The sequence below is a fragment of the Orcinus orca genome, chromosome 13 (assembly GCF_937001465.1).
Source record: "Orcinus orca chromosome 13, mOrcOrc1.1, whole genome shotgun sequence".
Taxonomy (NCBI): Eukaryota; Metazoa; Chordata; class Mammalia; order Artiodactyla; family Delphinidae; genus Orcinus; species Orcinus orca.
In genome coordinates, this window is record NC_064571.1 from 62171974 (window position 1) to 62199604 (window position 27631).

General features: G+C 38.0%; 2 protein-coding genes across 3 annotated transcripts; one reads left to right on the forward strand and one right to left on the reverse strand.

Annotated features, from left to right (window-relative positions):
• The first annotated feature begins 2 nt into the window (after positions 1-2).
• On the forward strand, positions 3-22163 carry CEBPZ (CCAAT enhancer binding protein zeta). Of its 2 annotated transcripts, XM_004265051.4 has the most exons (16): positions 6-204; positions 3320-4809; positions 9523-9754; positions 10307-10496; positions 11914-12002; positions 14271-14324; positions 14861-14963; positions 15073-15141; positions 16673-16739; positions 17922-18022; positions 18480-18537; positions 18850-19037; positions 19437-19526; positions 20929-20987; positions 21084-21165; positions 21978-22163. In XM_004265051.4, exons 1-16 carry the CDS (start codon positions 49-51, stop codon positions 22115-22117), a joined length of 3168 nt encoding a protein of 1055 aa, XP_004265099.1. In that variant the 5' UTR covers positions 6-48; the 3' UTR covers positions 22118-22163. The 2 variants fall into 2 exon arrangements, with proteins under 2 accessions (XP_049552390.1, XP_004265099.1); XM_049696433.1 differs by lacking the exons at positions 18480-18537; positions 18850-19037; positions 19437-19526; ... (1 more) ...; positions 21084-21165; positions 21978-22163 and having other exon boundaries at positions 3-204; positions 17012-18022.
• On the reverse strand, positions 20068-26928 carry CEBPZOS (CEBPZ opposite strand). Its single transcript, XM_033419271.2, has 5 exons — positions 26859-26928; positions 24207-24322; positions 23107-23151; positions 22157-22241; positions 20068-20669 (listed from the first exon to the last, which is right to left on the reverse strand). Exons 2-4 carry the CDS (start codon positions 24319-24321, stop codon positions 22159-22161), a joined length of 243 nt encoding a protein of 80 aa, XP_033275162.1. The 5' UTR covers position 24322; positions 26859-26928; the 3' UTR covers positions 20068-20669; positions 22157-22158.
• Between the last annotated feature and the right edge of the window lie 703 nt (positions 26929-27631).

The window sequence follows — 27631 nt, forward strand, 5'->3', positions numbered from 1 at the left end:
GGCCAAGCGGAAGGAAACTTTGGGCCGTGCGCGTGAGCTCTGCTTGCCATGGCGGCTGCTAAGAAACCTTTGGAGTTCCACGCCAAGCGGCCCTGGCTCGCGGCGGAAGCGGTGGAAGATCCGGACGAGGACGACGAGGATGCTAACGATGAAGCCGATGATGGGTTCTCCCTGCAGGAGGTTTTACGGCTCGGAGGCACCAAGGTAATGGCCTTGGACTCCAGGAGAAGGGAGACATAGGCGCGTGGAGTGGTCCCGCGAGTGGCGCGGGCAAGTGGCGCGGCAACCCCCGAGCTGCAGAGTGGGAGGGCGTCGTGGACCCAGATCCCAGTTTCGAAATGTGCTCGGTGCGCTTCCCGCATTTCTTTCCCATTGCTCTTTGCAAGAGAAAAGTCGTTTAGAATTGAACGTTTTTATGCCGTGTCTTTTCTTAGGATGTAGGCGTCATCTCATTTTATTGACGTAGTATAACTGGCACTCCATCAGGTCGGAGAGGACTGACCTTTTTTTTGGTCCTGACCTCGTGGTATCAGTGTTTGGAGCCCCACTGGTATTGGAATTTAACTTCTATTCTCACAAAGTACACCCACACGCTCAGTTTACGCCCAAGAAGCTCTCTGCGCTCTTGGAATTTACATCCTAATTAAGGCAAAGAAACAGTAACCAAACTTTGGAATACATTGTATATCAGACGCTGAGTGGAGAAAATTAAAACGGGGAGGGAGGATAATAAATGGAAGAGGCGTTACAGTTTTAAACGAGGTGATCGGGGGACCCATCCCCGAGTTTTCGAGCAGAAAATTGGAGGAAAGAAGGGAGTGAGCCTTTTTGGTTTTGTAGTTCCAGGAACAATAAAAATAGTGCAAGTGAGGTGAGAGGAGAGCAGTAAGAAATGAGGTCAGACGTGGAAGCAACCTAAGTGTCCATCGACAGATAAATGGATAAAGAAGATGTGGCACATATATACAATGGAATGTTACTCAGCCATGAAAAAACGAAATTGAGTTATTTGTAATGAGGTGGATGGACCTAGAGTCTGTCATACATAGTGAAGTAAGTCAGAAGGAGAAAAACAAATACCATATGCTAAAACATATATATGGAATCTAAAAAAATAAAATGGTTCTGATGAACCTAGATGCAGGACAGGAATAAAGACGCAGATGTAGAGAATGGACTTGAGGACACGGGGAGGGGGAAGGGTAAGCTGGGACGAAGTAAGAGAGTAGCATTGACATATATACACTACCAAATGTAAAATAGATAGTGGGAAGCAGCCACATAGCACAGGGAGATCAGCTCAGTGCTTTGCGACCACCTAGAGGGGTGGGATAGGGAGGGTGGGAGGGAGATGCAAGAGGGAGGAGATATGGGGATATATGTATATGTATAGCTGATTTACTTTGTTATACAGTAGAAACTAACACAACATTGTAAAGCAATTATACTCCAATAAAGATGTTTAAAAAAAAAAGAAATGAGGTCAGAGAGGTAAGAAGATGGGCTTATGTTCTGAATTTGATGGGAAACCTTAGAAGATTTGTAGCAAATATGTGACAGAGCTTTGCTTTTTATTAAATGTTTTGTTTTCAGACTAGACTTTCTGGGCAACATGGGGAGGGGGAGGATGAGCGATTAGAGGCAGAAGAAATGCAACTTACTGGGGCAGATTCAGTTTGCTCTGTACTTGGGTTGTATTTATTTATTTACATCTTTATTGGAGTATAATTGCTTTACAATGGTGTGTTGGTTTCTGCTTTATAACAAAGTGAATCAGTTATACATATACATATGTTCCCATATCTCTTCCCTCTTGCGTCTCCCTTGTATTTAATTTTTGAGTACATAATATATGCACATGTTACAAAAAGGTTTGTTTTGGTTTTTGCTTTGTTTTGTTTTGTTTAAAGGAGGGGGGTGCATGATGAAAAATCTTTCCCACTTTTATCTCCAGCCATGCAGTTTCCCTTCCAGGAAGCAATTATTTTTGTGTCTTCTATATCTTCCAAGCAAATATACACACACACCTATGTTTGTTATTTTTTACACAAAAGGTACCATACTATATAATATTTTAAGTCTTTTTTTTCTTACTGTTTTATTAGAGATCCCTGCACATCAGTATAAAGTTCTGTCTTTGGTTTTATGCCCATAACATCATTTTCTTAATTTATCTAACTAGCCATTTATTGTGGATATTTAAGTTGCCAGTCTTTTGCTATTTTAAATAATGCTTCAGTAAATAACCTTGAACATATATATCTTTTTCCGCATTTGTAAGTGTATGCATAACCTAAATTTATAGAAATGGAACTGCTGGGTCAAAGGATGTGTCTTGTATTTTGACTGAAGTTGACAAATTGTTCTCCATAGAAGTTGTGCCAGTTTATACTTCCATCAACCATTTAGGAAAGTGCCTTTTCCTCCACCCTTTCCCCAACACCACCTGTCTTAATTTTATCTTTGCTTCTCTGGCAGATTAAAAAATAGATGTATCATTGTGGTTCTGATTTGGACTTCTTTAAATGTCAGTGAGGTTGAGCATCTTTTCACATTTTTAAAGAACCACTTTTTTTTTCTATGAACCGTTTGTTTATATCCTTTGCACATCTTTCTGTTGGTTTGTCACTTCCTTAACTGATGCATAGGAACTTTTATATTACATATTAAGCCAAATTACTTTGATATGAGTTGCCAGTTGTTTTTTCCAGCTTATTATTTGTCTTTCAGTTTTTGTATATGTTTTGTGTGTAAGAGAATGATAAATATATCCATTCTTTTCTTTATGGACCCTGAGTTTTATGTCACATTTGGAAAGATTTTTCCCTACTCTGGAATTATTTTTTTATTATTTTTTTAATTAAAAAATTTTATTTTATTTTTATTTTTTAAAGTTATTTTTGGTACAGACCATTTTTAAAGTCTTTATTGAATTTGTCACAATATTGCTTCTGTTTTATGTTTTGGGGTTTTTTTGGCCACAAGGCATGTGAGATCTTAGCTCCCCAACCAGCAGATTGAACCCACACCCCCTGCATTGGAAGGCGAAATCTTAACCACTGGACCGCCAGGGAAGTCCCTGGAATTATTTTTTTAATTATGCTGTGCTTTCTCCTATTACTTTATGGTTTTATTTTTCACATTTAAATCTTTGATCTATCAAGTAAGTACTTTGGGTGTAGGTGGGAGCCTAGGCAATACTGTGATAACTCAATTTCATGGATAATTGATTTCAAGGATATAGGTATCAAACTAACTTTTGAGGTTTTAACTAAACTGTTGGATTTGTAACTTATTTTTAACTTATATTTTTATGCAGCAAGATTACCTTATGCTGACTGCTTTGGATGAGAATGAGGAAGTGGTGGATGGAGGCAAAAAAGGAGCAATTGATGATCTTCAGCAGGGTGAATTGGAAGCATTTATTAAGAATCTTAGTTTAGCCAAGTATACAAAAGCTTTCTTAATTGAAGAAGATCAACCAGCTAAAAAACAAGAAGGCAGCAAAAAAGAAGCAAGAGTATCTAAAGTAGATAATAAAAAGCAAAATACAGTAGGAAGTGAAAGTAAGGTGAAAAATAAGAAGAGGCCAGAACAACATTCTGATGAGAACAGCAGTGCCATAACAAAAGCAAAGAGAGATAAGCAACAGGATATCTTTGAATTTTTTGAGAGACGGACATTGTTACTTAAGTCTGGAGGCAAATGGTATGATCTGGAGTATAGCAATGAATACTCTTTGGGACCCCAGCCTCAGGATGTTGTGTCTAAGTACAAAACCTTGGCTCAGAAATTGTATGAACATGAAATCAACTTATTCAAAAATAAGACAAATAATCAAAAGGGAGCCTCTAATACCTGGATGAAGGCAATTGTGTCATCAGGGACGCTAGGTGACAGAATGGCAGCCATGATTCTTCTTATTCAGGATGATGCTATTCACACACTCCAGTTTGTAGAAACTCTCCTGAACCTTGTTAAAAAGAAGGGCAGCAAACAGCAGTGCCTCATGGCTTTGGATACTTTCAAAGAGTTACTCATTACAGACCTTTTGCCAGACAGTCGAAAGCTACGGATTTTCAGCCAGCATCCTTTCAACAAACTAGAACAGTTGTCCAGTGGCAACAAGGACTCAAGAGATAGAAGACTCATATTATGGTATTTTGAACACCAGCTGAAACACTTAGTGGCTGAATTTGTGCAAGTCTTAGACACTTTAAGTCATGATTCATTAGTAACCACCAAAATTCGAGCCCTTGTAGTGGCTCATGAGCTACTTTGTAACAAACCCGAGGAAGAAAAGGCCCTTCTTGTGCAGGTGGTAAATAAACTGGGAGATCCTCAGAACAGAATAGCCACCAAAGCCTCCCATCTATTGGAGACATTGCTTTGTAAACATCCCAATATGAAAGGAGTTGTGTGTAGTGAAGTAGAAAGACTGCTTTTCCGTTCAAATATCAGCTCCAAAGCCCAGTATTATGCAATTTGCTTTTTAAATCAAATGGCCCTCTCCCATGAAGAAAGTGAATTAGCTAACAAACTAATAACTCTTTATTTTTGTTTTTTTCGGACTTGTATCAAGAAAAAAGATATTGAGTCAAAAATGCTCAGTGCCCTTTTAACAGGAGTGAATAGGGCATATCCCTATGCCCAGACTGGTGATGACAAAGTGAGGGAGCAGGTTGACACGCTGTTCAAAGTGCTGCATATGGTGAATTTTAATACCAGTGTGCAGGCTTTAATGTTGCTCTTCCAAGTAATGAATTCTCAGCAGACGATATCAGATCGATATTATGCAGCATTATATCGGTAAGTACCTACTATTCCAGTGTGTGAATGAGAAGTAATGTGGTCTAATATAACGCAGTGCCCCTCTGTGGGGCAATAGAAAGACTTAGAAAGTAGGATCTTTGGCCCCTCTCAGCAACTTGCTATTCACCAACTTTGAGTCATTTAATCTTTGGTTCCCTGTTGGGCATCTGTATTATATGTTTTGAATACGTCATTTATTATTTTTTATTTTGAGAAGTCCCCATCCTCGGTCCTGTATTTCTTTCCTCCTGTCCTTCACACAGCCATTTAGTCATTCATTCAACAAGAATTTTTTGAGTGTCAACTATGTGCTGGGCACTATTCCAGAACTCGGGATATAGCACAGTGAACGAAATTCGCACCTCTAGAGGCACTTTCGTTCAAATTGCGGAGGACAAATGGTAAACAAGAATGTTTTTAGATAGGAGGGTTGGGGGTTGCAGTTTTGGAATTTTTCTTAAATATTGGGATTAAGACTTTGGTACTAGATTTACTGAATTTTGCAACTGTCCTGCAGTGCACCCACTGAGGGCTGATATTTTGAACAGTTTGTACACTTGGGAACTGTTGAAGTACACCAAGCTATGTATTTCCCTCTAATTCGTTTTTCTAATTTTACATACATCTATCTTGTGAGAAACGTAACATAGTGGTTAATATCTTGGACCTAAGCTACATGACCTGGATTTGAATACCAGCCATTAGCTTGCTGTGTAACTTTGGACAAATTACTTAATCCTCATTAAAACCATATTGGTAAACATGATCAATCCCATTTTACTGTGCTTTTATTCATCTATAAAATGTCAAGGGAAGCACCTATCCCGTAGGGTTATTATGAAGATTACGAAACTTCCCCACAGTTACACAGCTAAAAAATGACAGAACTGGGATTTTAATAAGATTAAGGAGTTAATGTATTTGGAAACCCATGTCATTGTCAGTGTATGGTATGAATTTAACAATGCCCAACAACATAGTAAGTGCTCTGTAAGTGCTGGCTGCTACCATTATCATCATCATTATTATTATTACTACTCACATACATTTCTTAAATTTAATCCTCTTAACAGCTCTCCAGCCTGTGAGGTACAATAATTTGTGCAAGGTCTCACAGACAGTATGAGGCCAAGTTAGGTGGCAAATCCAGGCCTACTGACTTGGAGTTCATGGTGTTTCATGGCCCTGATTGCACTGATACACTAAAAAGAATCTCAGAGGCCTTTCCACAACTCTTAAGAGTCTACAGTCTTTTAAAGTACCGTAACCCTAATTCCCTGGCAGTCCAGTGGTTAGGACTTGACGCTTTCACTGCCGTGGCCTGGGTTCAGTCCCTGGTTGGGGAACTAAGAATCCCGCAAGTCACACACTGTGGCCAAAAAGAAATGTTTTAATTTTTTTTTTTAAATAAAGCAGGGGCTTCCCTGGTGGCGCAGTGGTTGAGAGTCCGCCTGCAGATGCAGGGGACACGGGTTTGTGCCCCGGTCCGCGAAGATCCCACGTGCCGCGGAGCGGCTGGGCCCGTGAGCCATGGCCGCTGAGCCTGCGCGTCCGGAGCCTCTGCTCCGCAACAGGAGAGGCCACAACAGCGAGAGGCCCGCGTACTGCAAAAAATAAATAAATAAAAATAAAGTAATAAATACTTTAAAACTTTTTTTAGTTTGGAAAGACTTCCAAGGCTGAAAATGTAGAGGTTTTAGGATTAGGTTTTTTGGTAACTTTTGAGGGTCATAAGAATTTCTAATTTTTAGAAAGTGTGTGGAATCTATTGGAAAACATATTTCTAATATCCGTTTAACATCTCAGAGTTTAACACAACAGTCTAACATCTCTGAGGAGTACATTCCTAAACTCTTTAAATTACTGTTTGTCAAGAGCTCTCACAGATGGATTCCCTCAAAGGGCTTCTAAGCCTTTTTAAAGTATTTATTTTCTCTTGGTTTTATTAAAAATCCTTTAAATAAAAATTCCCTGATATTAGTTGAGGGGTAAAAGAAATGAAGAAGTGATTTGGTTTACAAAAACGTGATTTATCAAAAACTCCAGGAACATATTCTGGGACAAATGGTGGAGACAACAACCATCTAAATTCTCAAGTTTTTCTCTTGGTGCGTAATGGAACTTACGATTTAAAATGAGTGCCAAAATGGATGGCAATGTTGAAAATTCAAATGAGAAGAGAGAAAGTGGAATAGCAAAGATTATATGAATAACATAGACTTTCTCAGAATATCACCAATAGGTACTAGAATTGTGGAACTGACAAATGGGGAAAACTAGATATGTGAGCAATATGAAAATGCCTCACAAGGTTAAATATTTTCATTTCTTGTGTTAGTAGAAAAAAATTAAAGTGCTTAGAACAAAAGGATTGATTCCACTTTTGGAGTGGTTATCTGGAGGATTGTATTAATTCTGGGTGTCCTAATGTCTGGGGGTCCAGACCATTTGGAGCATCTCTAGGATTCAGCAAACAGGATAAAGAGAGAATTTAAAAATTATTGTATGAGATAATATCTCAGTAGCCTGCAGAAGAGAGACTTTGGGGGAGAGAAGGACAAATAATAGCTATAGTAAATGGTCAAGTATTTGAAAGGCTGTCGTGTAAAAATATAATTAGGTTATTTTGTTGTGGGTTTTTTAACCAGTTTGTTGACCTATAAAATTGTATATATTTAAAGCATACAACATGAAGATTTGATACATGTATCCATTGTGATGATTACCATAATCAAGTTAATTAACACATCGATCACCTCACATACATAGTTAACTACTGGGGGGAGGGGTTGAGAATGCCTAAGATGTATTCTCAGCAAATTTCAAGTACTCGATACAGTATTATTAACTATATTCACCATGCAACTGAATGCTTACACCCTTTGACCAACATCTCCCCATTCCCCCACCCCCTACCAATCTGTTCCCTGTTTCTATGAATTTGATTTTTTTTTAAGATTCTACATATACATGACATTAGAGTAGTTGTCTTTCTCTTTTTTTACTATGCATAATGTCCTCCACGTTCATACATGTCACAAAAAGGGCTTCCTTCTTTCTTGTGGCTGAATAATAATCCATTGTGTGTATATACCACATCTTCATTACCCATACATCTGTTGACACACACATAGGTTGTTTCCATACTTTGGCTATTGTGAATAATGCAGTGAATGTGGGAGTGCAGATAGCTCTTTGAGATACTGATTTCATTTCCTTTGGATATATGCCCTGAAGTGGCATTGCTGGGTCATATGATAGTTTTATTTTTAATTTGTTGAGGAGCTGCCATACTGTTATCCATAATGGCTGTAGCAATTTATATTCCTACCAACAGTGTACAAGGGTTCCATTTTTTCCACATCCTTGTCAATGTTTGTTAACTCCTGTCTTTTTTATAATAGCCATCCTAATAGGTGTGAGTTGATATCTCGACGTGATTTTGATTTCCATTTCCCTGATGATTAGTAGTGTTGAGAGCCTTTTCACGTACCTTTTGGCCATTTGTGTGTCGTCTTTGGAAAAACGTCTATTCAGGTCCTTTGCCCATTTTTAAATTGGATTATTTGGGAGTTTTTTGCTATTGTATGAGGTTCCTAATATATTTTTTATATTAACCATTTATCAGATACATGGTTTGCAAATATTTTCTTCCATTCCATATGTTGCCTTTTCATTTTGTTGATGGTTTCCCTTGTTGTGCAGAAGGCTTTTAAGTTTTATGTAGTCCCACTTGTTTACTTTGCTCTTGTTGCTTGTGTTGCTTCAGAAGGCAGTAGTAAAATTAATGGTTGGAAATTACACAGGAGCAAATTTCAGCTGTGGATAAAGAAGATGTTTTCTGGCAAAAGTGAGTTGTCCAAAATTGGATTGTGCTCCTAGAGTGAGAGTGAGCAGTCCTCAGTCATGAGAGATATTGAACAAGCACTTGCCATGGAATGAACCACTTACTCATTCAACAAATATTGAGTGCTTATTAAGTGCCAGGCACTGGGGTTACAACAGTGAATAACACAGGCACAGTCCCTGTTCCATTGGACTTTGGGGGAAAAAGAGAAAGGAAACAAAAGGTGTTAAACTATAAAGATAAACGTGGGACTGAGATAGAGAATAATGGAGGAACCTATGGATGTGCAGACAGTTGGAGAATAGCATTCTGGGCACAGAATAGTGTATAGGAAGGATTTACACAGGTAGTACATTGAACAAGAGATTCTCACAATTCAGTTTTCTACTATACATGTACAGTCTTCACTAGAGCTATGTGGAGGCAGCCTCTGGTCCCCCAGCTAGTAGGTAGTGATGCAAGGATAAGAACCCTGGTCTAGTTGACTGCTTTCATAGGTCAGTTTTCACTGTTTGGTTTTGGATTAGCCTTCCATGTGCAGTTCTTTATCTATATGAAAAGTTATACTGTTAGGGCTGTGCCCTGTTGGTCTAGAGAATAGAAAACCACTTGGAAAAGAGAAAAGAAACCACACACAAAAAAGAAAGTCGTGCTTCTGTGGCTTTTCTTCCCCCTGGTACTACCATCACTCTTTCTATTCTGGTCATTGACTTCCATCTTCCATCTTAGGGCAGAAATGGTCTCTTGTTCTAAAATAAGCAGCAAGGTTATTCCTGACTAAGATGAGGTTAGTAGTTGCCTCTAGTAGTTGCTGGGTATGGGGATGTTTTATAAATACACACAATCTCGTTTCTGTTTTGCAGGAAGATGCTGGATCCGGGGTTAATGTTGTGTTCTAAGCAAGCCATGTTTCTTAACCTTGTCTACAAGTCTCTGAAAGCTGACATCGTGTTGCGGAGGGTGAAGGCTTTTGTGAAGAGGTTACTTCAAGTTACATGTGAACAGATGCCGCCATTCATATGTGGAGCTTTATATCTCGTGTCTGAGATCCTTAAAGCAAAACCAGGTTTAAGAAGTCAACTAGATGATCCTCCGGTATATTTTACAATTGCTTTTTAAATTGAGTGGGTTCTGAAATATATTTGGTATTTTTCTTCTTTGCTTCAGTGACAATAACTTACTTAGTTCTCTGGAGCAAAGTGTGAGTCCTGGAATTAGACTGACCTGGATTTTAGTCCCAGGTGTACAGTTTACTAGGTGGGCATGTTGCTTCACCCCTTTACACATAAGAAACTACCCTAAAATGTGATTATATGAGATAGTTACAGTTATAGAGCTAATAGATCTCTTAAGCCTATCTCCTCAGTTGTGAAATGGACATAATAGCACCTACCTCGTAGGGTTATTTACAACAACTCAAAAATTCATTTGAGGGCTGAATGCTTTCAAAGTCTCAGGGATTCTTGGCTCAAAACTTAACTCTGTTACATTTAGGAATAAGAATGTGGCCTCCTCTCATTCTAAATTCCATTGATGGAACTTTCACGTTTCATCAGAATTGCAATAAACAAATCTTCAAAACTACTTCACGTAATTGAATACTTTTCTCATTGATTAACCCAGATTCATTGAACCATTTTTTTTTAGGAGTTTGATGAGGAAGAAAATTTTATTGACATAGGAGATGATGAAGAAACAGAAAAATTCACTGATGCAGATAAAGAAACAGATACAGATACCATGAAAAAAGTTGAGATGGAAGAAACTGTGTCTGAACGTCATGTGGAAACCAAAAAGTTAGAGTCTGCTTCTTGGGTGCACTTTGATAATTTGAAAGGTGAGTTTCTTAAATCTTTAAATTATTTTCTTGAATTTTTAAACCGAGGAACTGGATTCCCCTTTAATCTTAATAGAAATTAATATTATACCATTTTAGAAGTCCTCAATATTGCTTTATTTTAGATGGGAGCACCCATAACCAGATATAATTAGGATCCTAGAAGTAAATTTTTAATATAGTGAATCATTGACTTACTTATGAACAGTACTACAGATAATAAATACATCTTTTAAAATAATTTAAATCTTAGAAATTAAAGCAGATACCTTTTGGAGCTGTGAAGATTTAGTGAGAAAAATGTGGCCATGTTAGATGCACAGTAGATCTCTTTTCCTTCAGCTGAAGTGTTAATAAGTTTATACTTTTGAATAAGTTTTAGCTTCTTGATCTTTATCTGTACATGTAAAGGCCTCTTGCATGGAACATATATGAAAACAACACGTGTGTACACAAAGTTTGATTTACAAAGGTATTTGGTTACATATTGTGAATAGTGTGGAACTTGTGGTTACTTTGTTCAAGCATCATGTTTACCCTCTGTAGTTCCTTAAAGTAATGTTTTAGGATTGAAAACAGTCTTGATATAGAAACTATGTTTTCCATAAACACAAACTGAATTAAGTCTATTAATAGACTATTAGAGCCAAAAGAAATCTTAGAAATGCAGGCTTTTCATTTGAGGCTGTAAAGAAAAGCACACTAGCCTTGAGGATCAAGAAAGGTGCCAGACCCATTTCTTCAAACTTGTTGTGGGACTCTTGTTCAAATTATTTCATCTCTCTGAACTTTAGTTTGCTTGTGAAGTATAAAAGAGAAATATGGTAGCCACCAGGAAGTTTTTAAAAGAATCCATCAGTTGCCCTGAAGGCTAAACTGGGAATAATCCTTTAGAAGGATGACAAGCACGTGCATTGTGAAGTAGACAGTTCCTTGCGTGTTCTGAAGTTTCCTTGTTTTAAATTTTCTAATCCGGAGATGCTAAAAACATGAAGAAGATAATATAAAACCTGTTCCAAGTGAGACTTACTTCTGGGCATAATTTAATGACAAACATTCAGTGTACTGTAAAGCTCCAAAAGAATTTAGACCTGTTTCATCTTCAGGTCATTTGTCATCTTAACACTTATGACCTAATTGACCGAGAAGTGGGTACCTATTTGAAAGGGGATAAATTTTGAAGGGGAGTTTTTAGTAGTTGGGATAAATATGCTGCCTGATTTACTCAATAGCAAATGCTAGCTTAGGTACCAAGAAAAATTCCGGTGGCTTGGAGTTTTTATTCTAGGTAGGATGCCTGGCTAACTAAAAATGCTGATACTTAATAATTGTCAGTGACAGCATTGATCCCGGTGGGTGTAGTGACCTCTTGGGCTAGGAATAGAGCATTTGAGAAATACTATATTTGTGTTCTCAGGTGGCAAACAGTTAAACACATATGATCCATTCAGTAGAAACCCTTTGTTCTGTGGAGCTGAAAATACAAGTCTTTGGGAACTCAAAAAGGTAAAATAATTTCAAATTGTCTCTTAATTCAACTGTGCTATATATTTGCCCCCATGGATTTAACACCTTGAAGTTTCCATTTTTCTTATAAGTGATAAATATAGGAGTTTAGTTATTTAGACATTAATTGGCAGAAGAAAGCAATTTGAAGTATGTCACCTGGCTGTAATGCCTTATAACCCATATTTCTGTTGCCTCTGAAAAACATTAAATTTACACATTCTACATTCACGTGTAGAAAATCTTAAATAATGTGCATGCAAAATAAGGATGTTATACATGGCTATAAGTAAATTTTGCTTTTTGTAAGCACACTATTGCATACAATGGCTCTGTAAAATGGATAAATTTTGCTTTATGCATTAGATATCTCTGAAAGGTTTTGTGATAATAGAACTTTTTGCAAGCAAAGTTACTTTTTAAATATGTGAGAGGAACGCATATTTCTAATAAGCTTTCTATGATTTTTTTTGCTAAAGCAAGTGTGTACCCATGCAGACTCCTGTGGGTCCCTGACACCTTGTTAGCGAGTCTGCAACGTCACAACTACTTTCATAGTGATACCAGGACATTATCTGCCTTTGTCACTATTGACAGTGGCGCTGATGGTATTAAAGAAATGGATAAAACTGCTGGTGCCTTAAAGCAAATACAGACAGTAGTACCAAGCTGCACTCATGGGCATCACATTCTTCATTGCCATATACTTGCAGCCGGGGAAAAAAGCCAGTATCACATAAGAATGATGAGGCAGGAAAAACTGTTGATTTTATTATCTTGACTCAAGTACATACATGTCTTTTTAATGTTCTGTGTGTATATATATAAAACAAGAACACATAACACACTCTGCTGCAGACCTAAGTATGAGGGTTGTCTCATGTCTCAAGGAAAAGTGCCTGTGTAGTTGTTGGAAATGCAGCTAAGCTGTCTGGCTGACAGACAGGCTGGTCACTCAGACTTGGGTATTTGGGAGATATTTTCTTGAAAATGAGTGACGTGAACCTGTTACTTCAATCAGAACAGCTGACAGTATGTGTTGTCAATGATAAAGTTCAAGCTTTTAAGCAAAGGTTAAAATTTTAGAACTCCTGTAACCACCATCTTGAGCTTAACAGTTTCTCAATACCTTTTCTGATTGAAAGGAGTGGTGATACTAACAATGTGATTTTTGTGATACTGAATGAAATGTGACCAGCATTTGGAAGAAGTGCATAACTCACAAAGTCAGTATTTTCCATATGACTAATACACAGTGTTATGAAGTCAAGCATGGATAAAAGATCCATTCACTATAGACCAGTTAATTTTAAGTAGCAAGTACCAAAAGCTGATTGATAGGGTTTCAGATTCCATACTGCAACTAATCTTCAATTTTTATATAGTATCAAAGGAAAAAAACCCACAATTATGTGAAAGACTATTGGTTAATTCTTTTTTCCAACTATATATCTGTGTGAAGCCAGATTTTCTTCATATACTTCAACTAAAATAACATGGAATACAGAAGCAGATACGAGAATCCACTCTTATGTTAAACCAGACATTAAATAGATTTGTAAAACTGTAAAATAATGCTACTTTTATCACTAATATTTATTCTGAAAGTAATTTTTCATAAAACATTTATATTAATATGTAATAGGTTTATTGTTAATTTTTTTTATTTTTAAAATTTTCTTATTTTTGGCTGCGTTGGGTCTTTGTTGCTGTGCACGGGCTTTCTCTAGTTGCGGCGAGCGGGGGCTACTCTTTGTTGAGGTGCACAGGCTTCTCATTGTGGTGGCTTCTCTTGTTGTGGAGCACAGGCTCTAGGTGCACGGACTTCAGTGGTTGCAGCACGCTGGCTCAGTAGTTGTGGCTCGTGGGCTCTAGACCACAGGCTCAATAGTTGCGGCGCACGGGCTTAGTTGCTCCACAGCATGTGGGATCTTCCTGGATCAGGGCTCGAACCTGTGTCCCCTACATTGGCAGGCAGATTCTTAACCACTGCACCACCAGGGAAGCCCTGTTGTTAATTTTAAATGAACTATAAGTGTTTAAAATTTTTCTGTTGTAATTTCTAATAAGGTAAATATCAATAGATATATCCCACTTAAATTACGGAAGCTCTTGAGGTCCTTGATTTTTAAGTATATAAAGTGTTCCTGAGACCAAAATTTTGAATCACTCTTCTGATGTATCGGCTTAAGTTTCAGTTTTTTGTATTTTCTTAAATAATCTGCAACTGTGGTAGGAGTTGACCTTATTTCACATTTTTCTTTTTAGCTTTCTGAGCATTTTCATCCCTCTGTGGCCCTTTTTGCAAAGACTATCCTTCAGGTAAGTCTCAAATATTCAGAAGACAAGAAATTAAAGAAAATAATCCAGTTTTAGATAATAATTAGTCAGTGTTTACTAGATAGAATCGTGTACATTTTTCTGCTGTTGTAAAGGTGCAATGACTTGTTTGATACAGAGCAGCAGATAATTCTTCCCACTCTGAGATGAATGGAAATATAGGATATTACAAAACCACAAGAGTTATTTACATCCTGGCTTTGCTCCTGAAGAAAGATTGCCCTCCCCTTTCCCTTTTGTCGTGTTTGCCAGTCGGGGTTTGGTTCCTGGTTAATGGTTAGATAACCTACATAATACTATTTGACTATTCATAAAATCAGCAGTGCATTGTAGAATATGTATGAGTGTGTGTTTAATTTCTTCAAGAAAAGAATAACATGCATGAGAGGGATATTTGAAGGGTCTTTTATTGCGTATTTGTGCCTTCGAAGCAATGTAATAGATGTTTATGCTTTTCTTCTTGTTTTTTCTCTGGATGTATATATATAATTTCTTAATTCCCTCCCCCTACCTTTCAGGGAAATTATGTTGAGTATTCAGGGGATCCACTACAGGATTTCACACTAATGAGATTCTTGGATCGATTTGTATACCGAAATCCAAAGCCACATAAAGGGAAAGGTACGCTTCTATTTGATGAATTTTTTGGCTTTCCCTGTTACTATTCAATAAACAACATGAGCATATATAACTAGGTTTTACATTACACTGTCTTGATTTTACATTTCAGAAAACACAGACAGTGTTGTGATGCAGCCAAAAAGAAAACATTTTATGAAGGATATTCGTAGTCTTGCTGGTAAGTATAAAGCCTGGACGGTTGAACCTGACAACAGTACAAGTCAGTAACACATAAATTGTGTTATTCTTTGCTCTACTTTATCAGAATAAAACCTAAGCACCAGAGATATTATCCATCTTTGTTGCCAAGATTGGTACGCATTTTCAAGTTTACTGAGATTGGGCCTTTTTTTTTTTCCAGAAAATTTCAAACATATCCAAAGCATATATACACAAGTGATATGATGGACCCCACCCCACCCCACCCCTAACCATCACCCATCTTCAACAGTTAGCATTTGCCATTCTTGTATCATCTATAGGTAAAGCTATAGCTTTATCAGTGACACTGCCCCCGCCACCCCCCATATATAATTACCTTTTACAGCTCAGAACATTTTAAGCTCTCTAATGGGCTTGGTGGAAATACCCACAACAGATTTTGTCACAGAGCCTCATTTTAAACTTATTTCAACAGGTATTTAGTACCAATCTTGTGGCTCTAATTCTGCTTTTGTATTCACAGCAGGTATTTCTTTACATACTAGATCCCAGCTCCTCTTTTTTCACAGTCTAGGGTTCAGTTACAACTTATAAATCATTTAATTTCTAATTAACTTACATCACAGAGGTCCAGAGACATAAAAGGACTTGCCCAAAGTTAGAGTTGGAATCAGAAGCCAAATACTCTTTTAACCAAGATGAGCCTGAAATTTTTATTCTGATGAGGAAACACTAATATATTGTAGTTCCTTATTCTTGTTTCTTAGTTTTCCTCAGTATTAAGTTAAATTGTGGATACTTCTGTGTTTGCTTCCTATTCCCAGAATGGCAGGCATTGTTGTCATTTTTCCAAGGTGAAAAATGACGAGTTTAAAGTGATTATTAAGAGAACTCTTTTGAGTCTTTGTTTCTTTTGAAATTTGGATCCTGGATGCAATTGGAGGACAAGAGAACCCTGTTCTTTCACTGTGATGCACTGATGGCTACAAAATGTATTGTAGCCGATGAAGTTTCAAATGTTGGTTTTCCTCCACACAGACTTTTCCAGAGGTTGTCCTTCACACTATAAGATGCCTTCTGTCCAGGGACTTCCCTGGTGGCGCAGTGGTTAAGAATCTGCCTGCCAGTGCAGGGGTCACGGGTTCAAGCCCTGGTCCAGGAAGATCCCACATGCCGCAGAGCAACTAAGTCTGTGCGCCACAACTACTGAGCCTGCGCTCTAGAGCCCATGAGCCACAACTACTGAGCCTGCGTGTCTAGAGCCTGTGCTCCGCAACAAGTGAAGCCACCACAGCGAGAAGCCCACGCGCCGTAACGAAGAGTAGCCCCTGCTCGTTATATCTAGAGAAAGCCCGTGCATAGCAATGAAGACCCAACACAGCCAATAAATAAATAAATAAATTTATAAGATGCCTTCTGTTCAACTTCCTCACATTATGAGACTTTAGAGAGATTCTAAAGAATTATAGGTATTCTGTATTTAGTCTTAAGAGCTTGAATAACATAAAAAGAATTACTTAAATAAAATTCTTAACTTGTTTTCCTAGTTAACAGTAAGGAGTTCCTTGCAAAAGAAGAAAGTCAAATACCAGAGGATGAAGTGTTTTTCTACAGGTAATATATTTAATACTGTTTCATTTGGAGAACTGTTAAATTTAAAATTTTTAGATTCCATAAATGCTTTAACATAGGCCTATCTTGAAAAGGGCGAACGATATGTCAATCCATTTTTGTGAGGGGAGTTTAGAAATGTCATTTTGCTAATGTTGAGATGTATAAATGAAACTAAAAAGTAAATTTGAGGGTTTTGTTTTTAATAATTTAGCATAAATTTTAAGAACCTTGACTTTGAAAAAAGTTTTTTTACTCTAGTAATTTTCTTACAGGCTTAAATCTGTAACTCATGAGTTATTTGTCCAAAACATGGCTCTGCGTAGAATTAGCAAAACACTGCACTACTATGGAGATAAGTCCTAAACCTACTAGTATTAAAACTAATGCCTTGTAATAGTAAAGGAACTATTATCTCATCTGGTTGATTGGGTAATTGGGTTCGATTTGGTTTGCTCCTTTTTTTTTTTTGGCAGCACTGGATCTTCGTGGCTGTGTGCGGGCTTTCTCTAGCTGCAGCGAGGGCTACTCTTCGTTGCGGTGTGCGGGCTTCTCATTGCAGAGCACAGGCTCTAGGTGCACGGGCTCAGTAGTTGTGGCGCACAGGCTTAGTTCCTCTGCGACATGTGGGATCTTCCTGGACCAGGGCTTGAATCCGTGTCCCCTGCATTGGAAGGTGGATTCCCAACCACTGCGCCACCAGGGAAGTCCCTGGTTTGCTTTTTTAAAAAATTTTTTGTGTAAACAATTTTGAGGCTATGATCCCATCTGCAAAATGCTAAGTTTCACTGTACCCTGATAGAAGAAAAAGTCTAACTGATAAAATACTGTGATTACAGGTCATTTAGAGCCCCAGTTTCTAATATTCGAATACTTGTATCATTGCAGTCGTGCTGATGCTAAAACCACCTTTTACGGTGCCATTTAATTAAGATGAGTTAAGGTGTTTTTATGAAGAACCAAGCCTAAATCATTGAAATTTACTATACTTCACGTTTCAAAAGTTTTCAACTGTTTTGAATTCAAAACTAGTTTTTCTATAATAAATACAGATTTTAGTCATTTATATCCAGCTGAGTTAACAGTTTTTACACTTGTTTGTGACACTGGCCATAGGTGCTTTGATTATAGTAAAATGGGCCCTATGATAAAACTATCAAATATATAACATGCATTTTATTTTAGGTATTATAAAAAAGTTGCTAGTGTTAAACTGAAACAAAAACGGAATGAAGATGAAGAAAGTATAGAAGATGTGGATGATGAGGAATTTGAAAAGATGATTGGTAATTTGTTTACCTTTATAATCCACAGAGTTAGAAAAATTTTATTGGAATTTAGACTGAAAATAAAATGGGAAATTAGATAAGCTTACATTGAGCTCACATGTTGCATATCATATTACACCTACTAAAAATAAGCACATAAATAGTTCTAATGGAGTAAATAGGTCTGCAATTGCTAAATATTGTTTTATTTGATATTTTCCCTCTTTCCACAAAAGAACTGTAGAAAGAAGCTAAAATTAACTGGAACGCATTTAGTTTAGGGATTTAATTAAGGTCAGCATATTCATGGGTTTGTTTAGATTAATAAAACACCAGCAGTGTCAAATGTGTATCATTTTGGTGTTTACTTATCATGAACAGCCAAATCATGATGTGTTGATTGATTCAAATATAAGACATGTCAACTCTGTTATTCCTTGCTACATCTTACAATTTGTATATTGTTCTCTGGCAGACACGTTTGAAGATGATAATTGTTTCACCTCTGGAAAGGATGACCTTGACTTTGCTAGGTAAAATACTTTTCTTCAGTTCTTTTTTTTTAACTTTTCCCAGCATTTCTCAAATTATTGTCCCTCGGAACAGTGGAGCACAGGAATATGTGTTGTATAGGAGAAAGGTATTAGGTATTGAAGGAAGTTTGGGAAGTGGACACAGTTCTTTCATTTTGGACCTTTATAATGCCCGTTAGTATATTAAGTAAAGGCTCTGAGCTGTCTGTCACTCTCCTTTGAATTCTGTTAGCCTAATGCCCTGCTGGTCACCAAAACATACTTGAGAAAACAAAGTCCTCTTTTACATTTCAAGTTGTTGTTTTTCTTCAGCAACATGAAGAAGAAAGCAAAAGGAGCTAAGGATGACTTAGAAGATGAAGATTCAGAAGATGAGGACCTTGGTAATTTGGATGATGATGAAGTTTCCTTAGGAAGTATGAATAAAGAATTTAGTGAAATTGAGGAAGATGGAGGAACATTCATGGATGTGTTAGATGATGAAAATGAGGGCATTCCAGGTAAACTTTTAAAATATAAGACAAAAACAAACTGGAGCTTTCTTCCTCAGCATAGGCTAGTTTTTCTGTTGAAGGTTTTTTAATATTACCCTGTATTCAGATTAATACTCAGATCAGACAGCAATTTAAAGAGGACCTTTTTTCTCCTCTCATTTGAAACTGAAGGGTTTTTTTGTTGTTGTTTTATCAGCAGTTGAGTTTCTGTTTGGGGCTTTTATTTTAATCAGCAGTGAGGCTATCTGTGCTATACCTGTCGAGCTGTTATATTGCCTTTTTAAAATGTTGGTAATGGTAATTTGTAGTTTTTAAAAGTTAATCAATATTCATCATCATAGCCCTATAGCAGTTCTACTGTTTTCTTAAATTGCTTAATAACAGCGGTGTTTTTTTTGGTAACAGAACTTGATGATGATGTCAGCTTCAAAGTCAATAGTAAGAAAAGCAAGAGAAAAGGTGCAAATGATTTTGACTTTGCTGGGTCATTTCAAGGTAAGAAAATGTATTGAGTCTCTTTTAAACCTAAGCAATGAGTATGGGAAAGCTATTGTTCATTATCATTTTGGGAAATTAACTTTTCTAATGGATAAGAAGTCTTAAACATATTTTTAATATATGAAAAACGTTGTTTCTCACATCCACCTTCAATTATTTTTTCTTCCCAAATTCACTCCTCTCATTTAAATAGCTCTATATCATCATTTCATTCATGTTTAAACCATTCAATAATACGTAAGCCATGGATTTTCCATAGACACCTGTTGCCTTTTTCCTTTTCTCTATCAACTCTTATCCTTCCCATTTGACCCATCTAAAAACCCATGCTCTTTATTAACTTCATTTTCCTTTTTTAATGAGATCTGCCGTGACAAAATGATTATAACCTCAAAAATATATAAAACAGATAGGAATTTTTAAAGTATATGATAACACATTATGTCTTTTAGTGTAATTTCTACGGTGCTAATAAAAGGAAAAAAGTACTGTATCAGGTGACAATATTAAGTTTTTGATAAAAATGTAGAAAGCACAATAAATGTTTTATGACGAATTTTATTCCAAAGTGGCTCTAGTAGAGACATTGATGTAGAGTTTTAAGTATTGTTTCAGGTAAAGTGAAAATGGATAAAAGCAATATTTTTAGTTAATATAGTTTTAGATAGTGTGAGTTAAAATGTAATAAACATTAATGAACTTACTTAGAAAACAGAAACAGACTCACAGGCATAGAAGAAAAACTTGTGGTACCAAAGGGCAAAGGAGAGGAGGATAAATTGGATAAACAAGGTCCTACTGTATAGCACAGGGTACTATATTCAATGTCTTGTAATAAACTATAATGGAAAAGAAAAAATGTAATAAATATTAAAAATAGATATTTTACTATCTTATCTATTTTGAAAGGTTTATATGTTAAGAATTATAGGGGAGTTTTTTTTAAAGAACAGGTTTATTTTGAGTAGTAAACAAAACTCCATTTATCACATAATAAACAAACCTTCCATCAGTTTCTTAGAACGAAACCTCTGACTTAGAGTTTACACTTAAATAGTCTAAAATCCATCCATGTCAACTTTAGAATTGTAATCTTGCCTGATACTGTGAAATAGGACGAACTTTGATCGATGGTCAAATCTGAAAGACAAGAAGACACTGTTGTCACCTGAACAGTCCTATTTAGGATATTAACTTAAAAAAAAAAAAACCTTATACTAACTTCTAAGTTATTTTTCTGTCTTTAAATGCCAGCTACCTAATGATACTAGAAGATAATTGTAATTGTATGTTTTAACCCAAATATATATTTTTTTTAACAAAACTATGTTGAAGATTATATTTATCCAAAATCATCGGATTTACAATTTAATAATCTAGACTTATACTTTTTTTTAAGGACCAAGGAAAAAAAAAAGAAATTTCAATGACTCCAACCTATTTGTATCTGCTGAAGAGGTAAGGCTAATGTACTACTTAAAGCACTTAGCTATTCTATTGATATTGTTTTTTAAGTTTTCTAATACATGCATCCCCCCCTTTTTTCTTTCAAAGTTTGGCCACCTGTTGGATGAAAATATGGGATCCAAGTTTGATAACATTGGCATGAATGCCATGGCTAACAAAGATAATGCAAGTAAGTAACTTGAATTTTTATTTAGGTTTTAACTTCGAATTAGGTTAACTAACTTAGGCTTTAACTTAGAATTTCTGAAAATCTGAATATTTCTGGAGGACCTTTTTTTGTTGTTTTTTTTGTTTTTTTTTTTGTTTTTGCGGTACGCGGGCCTCTCACTGTTGTGGCCTCTCCCGTTGTGGAGCACAGGCTCCGGACGTGCAGGTTCAGCGGCCATAGCTCGTGGGCCCAGCTGCTCTGCGGCATGTGGGATCTTCCCGGACCGGGGCACGAACCCATGTCCCCTGCATCAGCAGGCGGACTCTCAACCACTGCACCACCAGGGAAGCCCTGGAGGACCTTTTTATAGTAAGAAGGGATAAATGGTTCCTCACAACCTGAAAAGAATGGCTTTTTCACCTCTGTCTGCAGAGCACATGGGATTAAAAAGTATTTATACTACAGAAAAAGACTACAGCCTACAAAAGTTACTTTTTTTTTTATGGAAGCAGGCTATTTTTATATAATATGAATTTGCTAAGTAACTTTATAAATATAGGCATTTTAATTATTTCTGATATTGATAGTTACTGGCTGCTCTTCTTTCACCAGTAAGTGTTCAGGGGAAATAAAATCTGTGAAGCAGTTGTTCCTTTGCTGTAAATAGTAAATCTTTGACGGTAAATATGGAAGGAAAGCAACAACCAAGGAGGGGTTTGCGTAGTGGATGGGAAATGACTGTAGGTCATGGCAGACTGGAAGTACCTGTTAGGATGTTTGGTGGGGCCTCCAAGAGTCTACAATGTGCTTATCTTTTTTCTCCCTCCTCAAAGGTCTCAAACAGCTTAGGTGGGAGGCTGAACGCGATGACTGGTTACACAACAGAGATGTGAAAAGCATCATCAAGAGGAAGAAAAATTTTAGAAAGAAGAGGCCAAAAACCACTCAAAAAATTAAAAAGCAAAGAAAATGAGTGTTTTCTAAGTAAATTACAAGTTAAAATTCTACTTACTCCTAATTTTTGCTGTTCAGCCATTTTTCTTGATCTTGCTCTCTGATGCCATACATTCCAGAGTGTTCAATGGATTTGTAATAAACTATAAATAGAAATAGCTGTCATTTATGAAATCATGTAAAAGTGTTAAAATTAAACTATATTGAGAAAAAAATCAAGCTTTTTTCCCCTTATTTCTACATGGTAAAATGAAAAGGATGACAGTAGGATACATGTGTTGTATATAAGCTCTAGCATCTCTGCTAATCATTGTAATGAACACTATTTACTAAGCATTACTTTATACCAGATACTGTGTGAAGTAATTACATAATGTTATCTTGTTTAATCCTTACAACAATTCATGAGATGGGCATCATTATCTCTACTTGACGAGAAAGAAAAAGCTCGTTCGCAAACCAGAGATTGGTTTTAAGTTTTAAGCTGTGGATTTGATTCCATCACACTCAGATATGTCTCATTCCAAAGTCTACATTCTTTTTTTTTTTTTTTTTTTGCGGTACGCGGGCCTCTCACTGTCGTGGCCTCTCCCGTTGCAGAGCACAGGCTCCGGACGCACAGGCTCAGCGGCCATGGCTCACGGGCCCAGCCGCTCCGCGGCATGTGGGATCTTCCCGGACCGGGGCATGAACCCGTGTCCCCTGCATCGGCAGGCGGACTCTCAACCACTGCGCCACCAGGGAAGCCCCAAAGTCTACATTCTTAACCCACTGGAAGAATTAAGAATCCAGCTCATTAGCTGGATTCACCCATTGGCTAACTGGGATGAGAATTTTCTCCACTGTGTTCTCAGAAGGAGTGAAAATAGAAATGAACAGTATTTTTGGAAACTGGCATCACAAAATTAAGAAGCCATTTAGCCCTTAATTGGTCATAAAGAAACAATTTATAAAGGTTACCTGAAGAAGTTGTTTTGTACTCTTAATTTCACTTAAGGAAAAACATACCTTCCAAGATGAAAGGGAATTTCTTGCTCATTGTTTGCCTGAAATCTAAAGAAAAGTCTTAAAATTAGGCATGATTAGAAATTCATTGTTTTAACACATGGAGCCATAATTTAGTGCTAGCTTTAGGGTCTATAAGATAGGAATCCTATTAGAAATTTGTGTTAAAGTCCTTGGTAATCCAGGAACTGTATCTTTTTAAATAGGGTGTAAATTGCACTTAAACCTTATATGTAGCCTTCCCTAGTTATTTTGGAGTTTTTAAAACTTGGCCTATATATATGATGTAATTTATTTTGAACTGGTATTTAAAAGCAAATTTTCAGTGTTAATGTGAAATTCCCTTGTGTAATTTTATAAACTTTTTATGGATGCCATTTTACCTTTTTAGAGAATTAGACATAAGACTTCACTACACCCAATTTTTGAAGTGATCTTAAACTTTACTTTGCTTTTAAATACCATTTGGATGTTTTCTTTTATGCCCTTCCATCCGTTAAGAAGGCAAATGACAAGTTTCAAAGATGGCCACCACCCCAGGACTACTATTCCCTGCTTTAGGGAAAGAGAAAGTAGCACTTTCTGATTTTAAAAGTTGAAGGCGCTAATATAAAATTTCCCCCACAAAATGACAAAGCACTTTTGGTGATGGCCAGTGGCATGGGAAAGGCTTTTAGTGGCTAGTATTGATGCAGAGGAAGCACTCTGCTAGCTTGAGAAACTGGTTACTTGACAATTCAGCTATGCTACCTCTTACTTTTTCAGTCTTAGCAAACAATGAGGTGTAATGGGCAGGCTGGATTTTTTCCATCTGTGCTAAGCCAGACCAAGGACACTGCTCTATGCCCCCCATTAGTAAAATCCATGGAAGTATGAAACATTTTCCCTAGTCTACAAACATTAATTTTTTTTTTTTTTTAGGGAGAAGAGTAATTTATTCTATAATAATTAACACCTAGCTTCTTCCCCTTGTGCCTATAAAATGGCTAATATCAATACACTGAATCTGAAAAGGCAGTTTCTCTAAAGAAGCCATTTAACCTAAAATGCATTAGCAAACTGTACATCCCCCTACAAAACACTAATTTCTGAATTATGATTACCTTGGCTTGTGTTCATCTTTTTAAACAAAAAATATGCTCCAAAAACGCCCACAAGTTCAGCTACTAAAACTCCTTTAAAGATCTTCTTTGCCAGTGGATCCATAGTACGGGCCATCCTAAGTTTAACAATAACAAATAAATGTAAACCTGAATAAGCATATACAAGCTTAGTACCACTTCTATAAAAATAACTCCCAATTCATTCCCATAGTTTGAATGATTATATAGAAATAAAACCCTAAAGTTACCGTATCCTTAGTTGTATTAGACATGTCTCACTTTCCTAGTTTTCAACCTCCATGCCTAAGGGGCACAAGTGAACCAAAGACATGATTGGAGAAAGCACAGCGCGGAGACAAAATGGAAGGCATTGTGAAAGGAACTAACAGTTTATGGAACTGAGATTTTTAAATTGCTTAAGAATATAGAATGGTGGGAGTTAGGGTAAAACTTTTTCTTAGCTGAACTAGGAATTAAATAAGATATGATCTAATGGGCACAATATGTGAAGTTCTTTATGAAGTACCCTACAAAAGTATGGTTATTCTGCAAGTCGTTGTACATGTTTTATAGCTAGAAGTTTTCATTTATTTATACAACATACTGAACTATGTGCCACAGTTCTGGGCAGTTTATATAAAGTCGAGCAATAAACTGGTTCTTGTTCCTGAGGAGCTGCTATTCTAAGCTGCAAACTAATTACATCACCCAAAGGGCTTGTTAGAAATGCACATTCTTGGGCCTCAGAGAGCAATTCCCCAATCCCCAGGTTCTGATTCAGCAACTCTAGGGTTGGTGCCCAGTAATCTGCCCTTTTGCAGGCAACTCCAAGTGACTTGTATACAAGAGGCCTCTGGACCACATGAGGGGAACACTGACCACCATCACCCAGTAAGTGGCAAAACTAGACTTCAAATCTTGATTCTCTTCCTATAATTAAAATAAAAGCCAGTCAGAAAGAAGGGCTTAAGTCTTTATTCTCTTTCACTAAAGCAAAAGCTAACAAGGAAAGGGCTATATAACAAGTGAAGAAAATAGCATATATGACTTACTAAATATATGAAATGTAAACCCAAGTTGTTTTTTTTTTCCTTTTGGCTGTGCCCATCAAAGTCAGGAAGGACAGGAGAACAGTGGTTTTTAAACTCAGGATTTCAACACTGTCCTGTGTATGCTCTGTAACACTTTTCCATTCTCCGTGTGAGGTGGCACCTCCTCTCTAATACTCTACAGCTCCAGCTCTCCCGCTCATTCCATTCAATTTTAACTCCTTTTCGCAATGTCTGAGGGTGGGCATAATTAAATACCCTACTTTGGTAGGATTATCCTACTAATATTGTAACCAGGTGTCCCTCCCCGCCAGCCCCCAGGTTCCCTTCTCTCATTTTGATAATGTGATCACCCTAGGGACTAAAAGATTAAAACTTTATTATTCTTACCTAAGAGAAGTGAAGTGGAGGGAGTTAAAAAAGAACTTACACATAACCAAGAGGCGGTGAGGGAGTGGGAGACTTGTTTTGCTTTGTCTACTACTATGCTGTACATAACTGACAGGAAATAAGCCATGATCAGTACAGGGAGCTCTCCTGGGGTTATTTTTAATGTTCAAAGGGTGAAACACAAAACAAAACAAAGCCTGCCTGCAGCCAGATCCACAGTGTAAGGACTCCAAGTAGAATTCTGCTTTGTTTTGTTGGGAGGGAGAGAGGATAAGGGTTCAAAAAACAAAGTCCAAGTAACTGTATAGTAAAGCATTTACCTTTCTTAAAAACGGATATACATACATTTTACATTCCAAGTCCCTCAACTTCAGAAAAGGTGTTTATAATGACTGATAAAACCCATTTGATAAAGACCACCAAAGGCATAGCCATCCACGACAGGTTACTAACGGGCAGAGACGGAGTTAAGACTAGACAAGATTTTGGAGAAGGATGGAACTCAGGTGAAGTTTAAAATAAAGCAGTCCTCTGATGGGCTCGAAGAAAAGCAGGGCTGTGTGTCATGAGGTTACATCACACTGGGCTGAGAAGCTGACTTAGGGTGCACAAGCTTAAGACAAATGTGCAATGTTTGCGTCCGAAAACGCCTCGTCTATGCACCAAAGCTGGAGATCGACGCGGCTCAGCATCTCCAGGCAACATTTCAAACAGCAAGGTCTTTCCTCACACTCCAGATGTGGGACAAGGTCTCCCTGCTACGACCCCGGGTTCAATTACAAGGGCACTTTTTCCAGGTTCCCACGGTCAAGCGCCAAGCAACCACCGACGCCTCCGAGAGTGGCCTCGGGGAGGCTACCCGCGATCCTCAGCCCCTCGCGGCCTCCGCATCTCCGGTGCCCCGGCTCCAGCCAGCTCCCCAGGTTCCCCCCCACACCCAGCTTCTCGCCCCCACCCGGGCTCCCAGCCAGGCGCCAACACACGCGCAGCGCAAGCAGCACTGCACCGGTGCCGCGCCAAGGTCATTGAGCGACCCGGAAACACTCGGGCCGGGCCGGCGCCCCTCCGGCGGACGGATACAGTGACACCGAGTGTTCTTCGTATCGCCCCAGAACTCTGCCGAGCCCCCCCCAAAAGTCTGCTCTGCTCCCCGCTCTGAAGACCTGCCAAGGGAGGCAGCTGAGCGAGCAAGAGACCCGCACGTGTACCTTACCTGAGGCACGTACTCGCCGGGCTGCGCAAGCTCCAGGGCTGGCAGAGCCCCGCCCCTCCCGGGTTGGGCCCGCCCCGCCCCGCCCCGCCCCGCCCCGCCCCGCCCCGCCCCACACCGTAATCACCCGTTACTGTTCTCTTACTAAAAGTCTACCCTGACTGCAGGCTGCTTACATTGTTTTATTTAATCCTCCCAACAACTTTGTGTCATGATAGGTGCTATGAGTATCTCATTTTACAGAGGAGGTGCGAGTTTAACCCTGCCCACAATGAAACAGTTAGTAAGAGCCAGAACTTTGATTTGAACCCAGGGCACTGACTGGAAAGCCTGTGCTCAATCATTTTTCTACACCCTTCAACCCAAAGTGGCATCAGCAACATTGGCATCACTTGGGAGCTTGTTAGAACTGCAGACGTACTGAGTCAATCTACATTTTAGCCAGATCCCTAAACAATTCGTAAATCAAAATTTGAGTCACTGCCTGTACTGCCTACTAAATAAGAGGAGGAAAAGCGGGGAATGAAAAGGGGAAAGGGGAGGAGGAGGAGAAAAGGAATATAAAAGTCTAGGAAGGTTCCATGTGGTTGGGCTACACCCCACAGGCCGGCAAGCTTTGTAGTTGCCAGCCTGGAAACCGAAGAAACAGCCTGGAGACAGCAACAGAGACATCAAAAGATTACGGACAGCAGATCTTACACATCTGAAGCAAGGTCCTGGAGCAACACCCCACTGTGTGTGGCAGAGAGTGGACAGAACATGGCAGCAATCTTCGC

Excerpts from the sequence above, each read along its gene's own strand:
- CEBPZ (XM_004265051.4), top strand. The coding sequence starts at position 49 with ATGGCGGCTGCTAAGAAACCTTTGGAGTTCCACGCCAAGCGGCCCTGG. Across the intron at positions 12,003-14,270 it reads GTCTTTGGGAACTCAAAAAG|CTTTCTGAGCATTTTCATCC; the intron begins GTAAAATAATTT and ends TTTTCTTTTTAG. Across the intron at positions 21,166-21,977 it reads GGCTAACAAAGATAATGCAA|GTCTCAAACAGCTTAGGTGG; the intron begins GTAAGTAACTTG and ends CCCTCCTCAAAG.
- CEBPZOS (XM_033419271.2), bottom strand. The coding sequence starts at position 24,321 with ATGGCCCGTACTATGGATCCACTGGCAAAGAAGATCTTTAAAGGAGTT. Across the intron at positions 23,152-24,206 it reads AAAGATGAACACAAGCCAAG|ATTTCAGGCAAACAATGAGC; the intron begins GTAATCATAATT and ends ACTTTTCTTTAG. Across the intron at positions 22,242-23,106 it reads ATTCCCTTTCATCTTGGAAG|TTTATTACAAATCCATTGAA; the intron begins GTATGTTTTTCC and ends TTCTATTTATAG.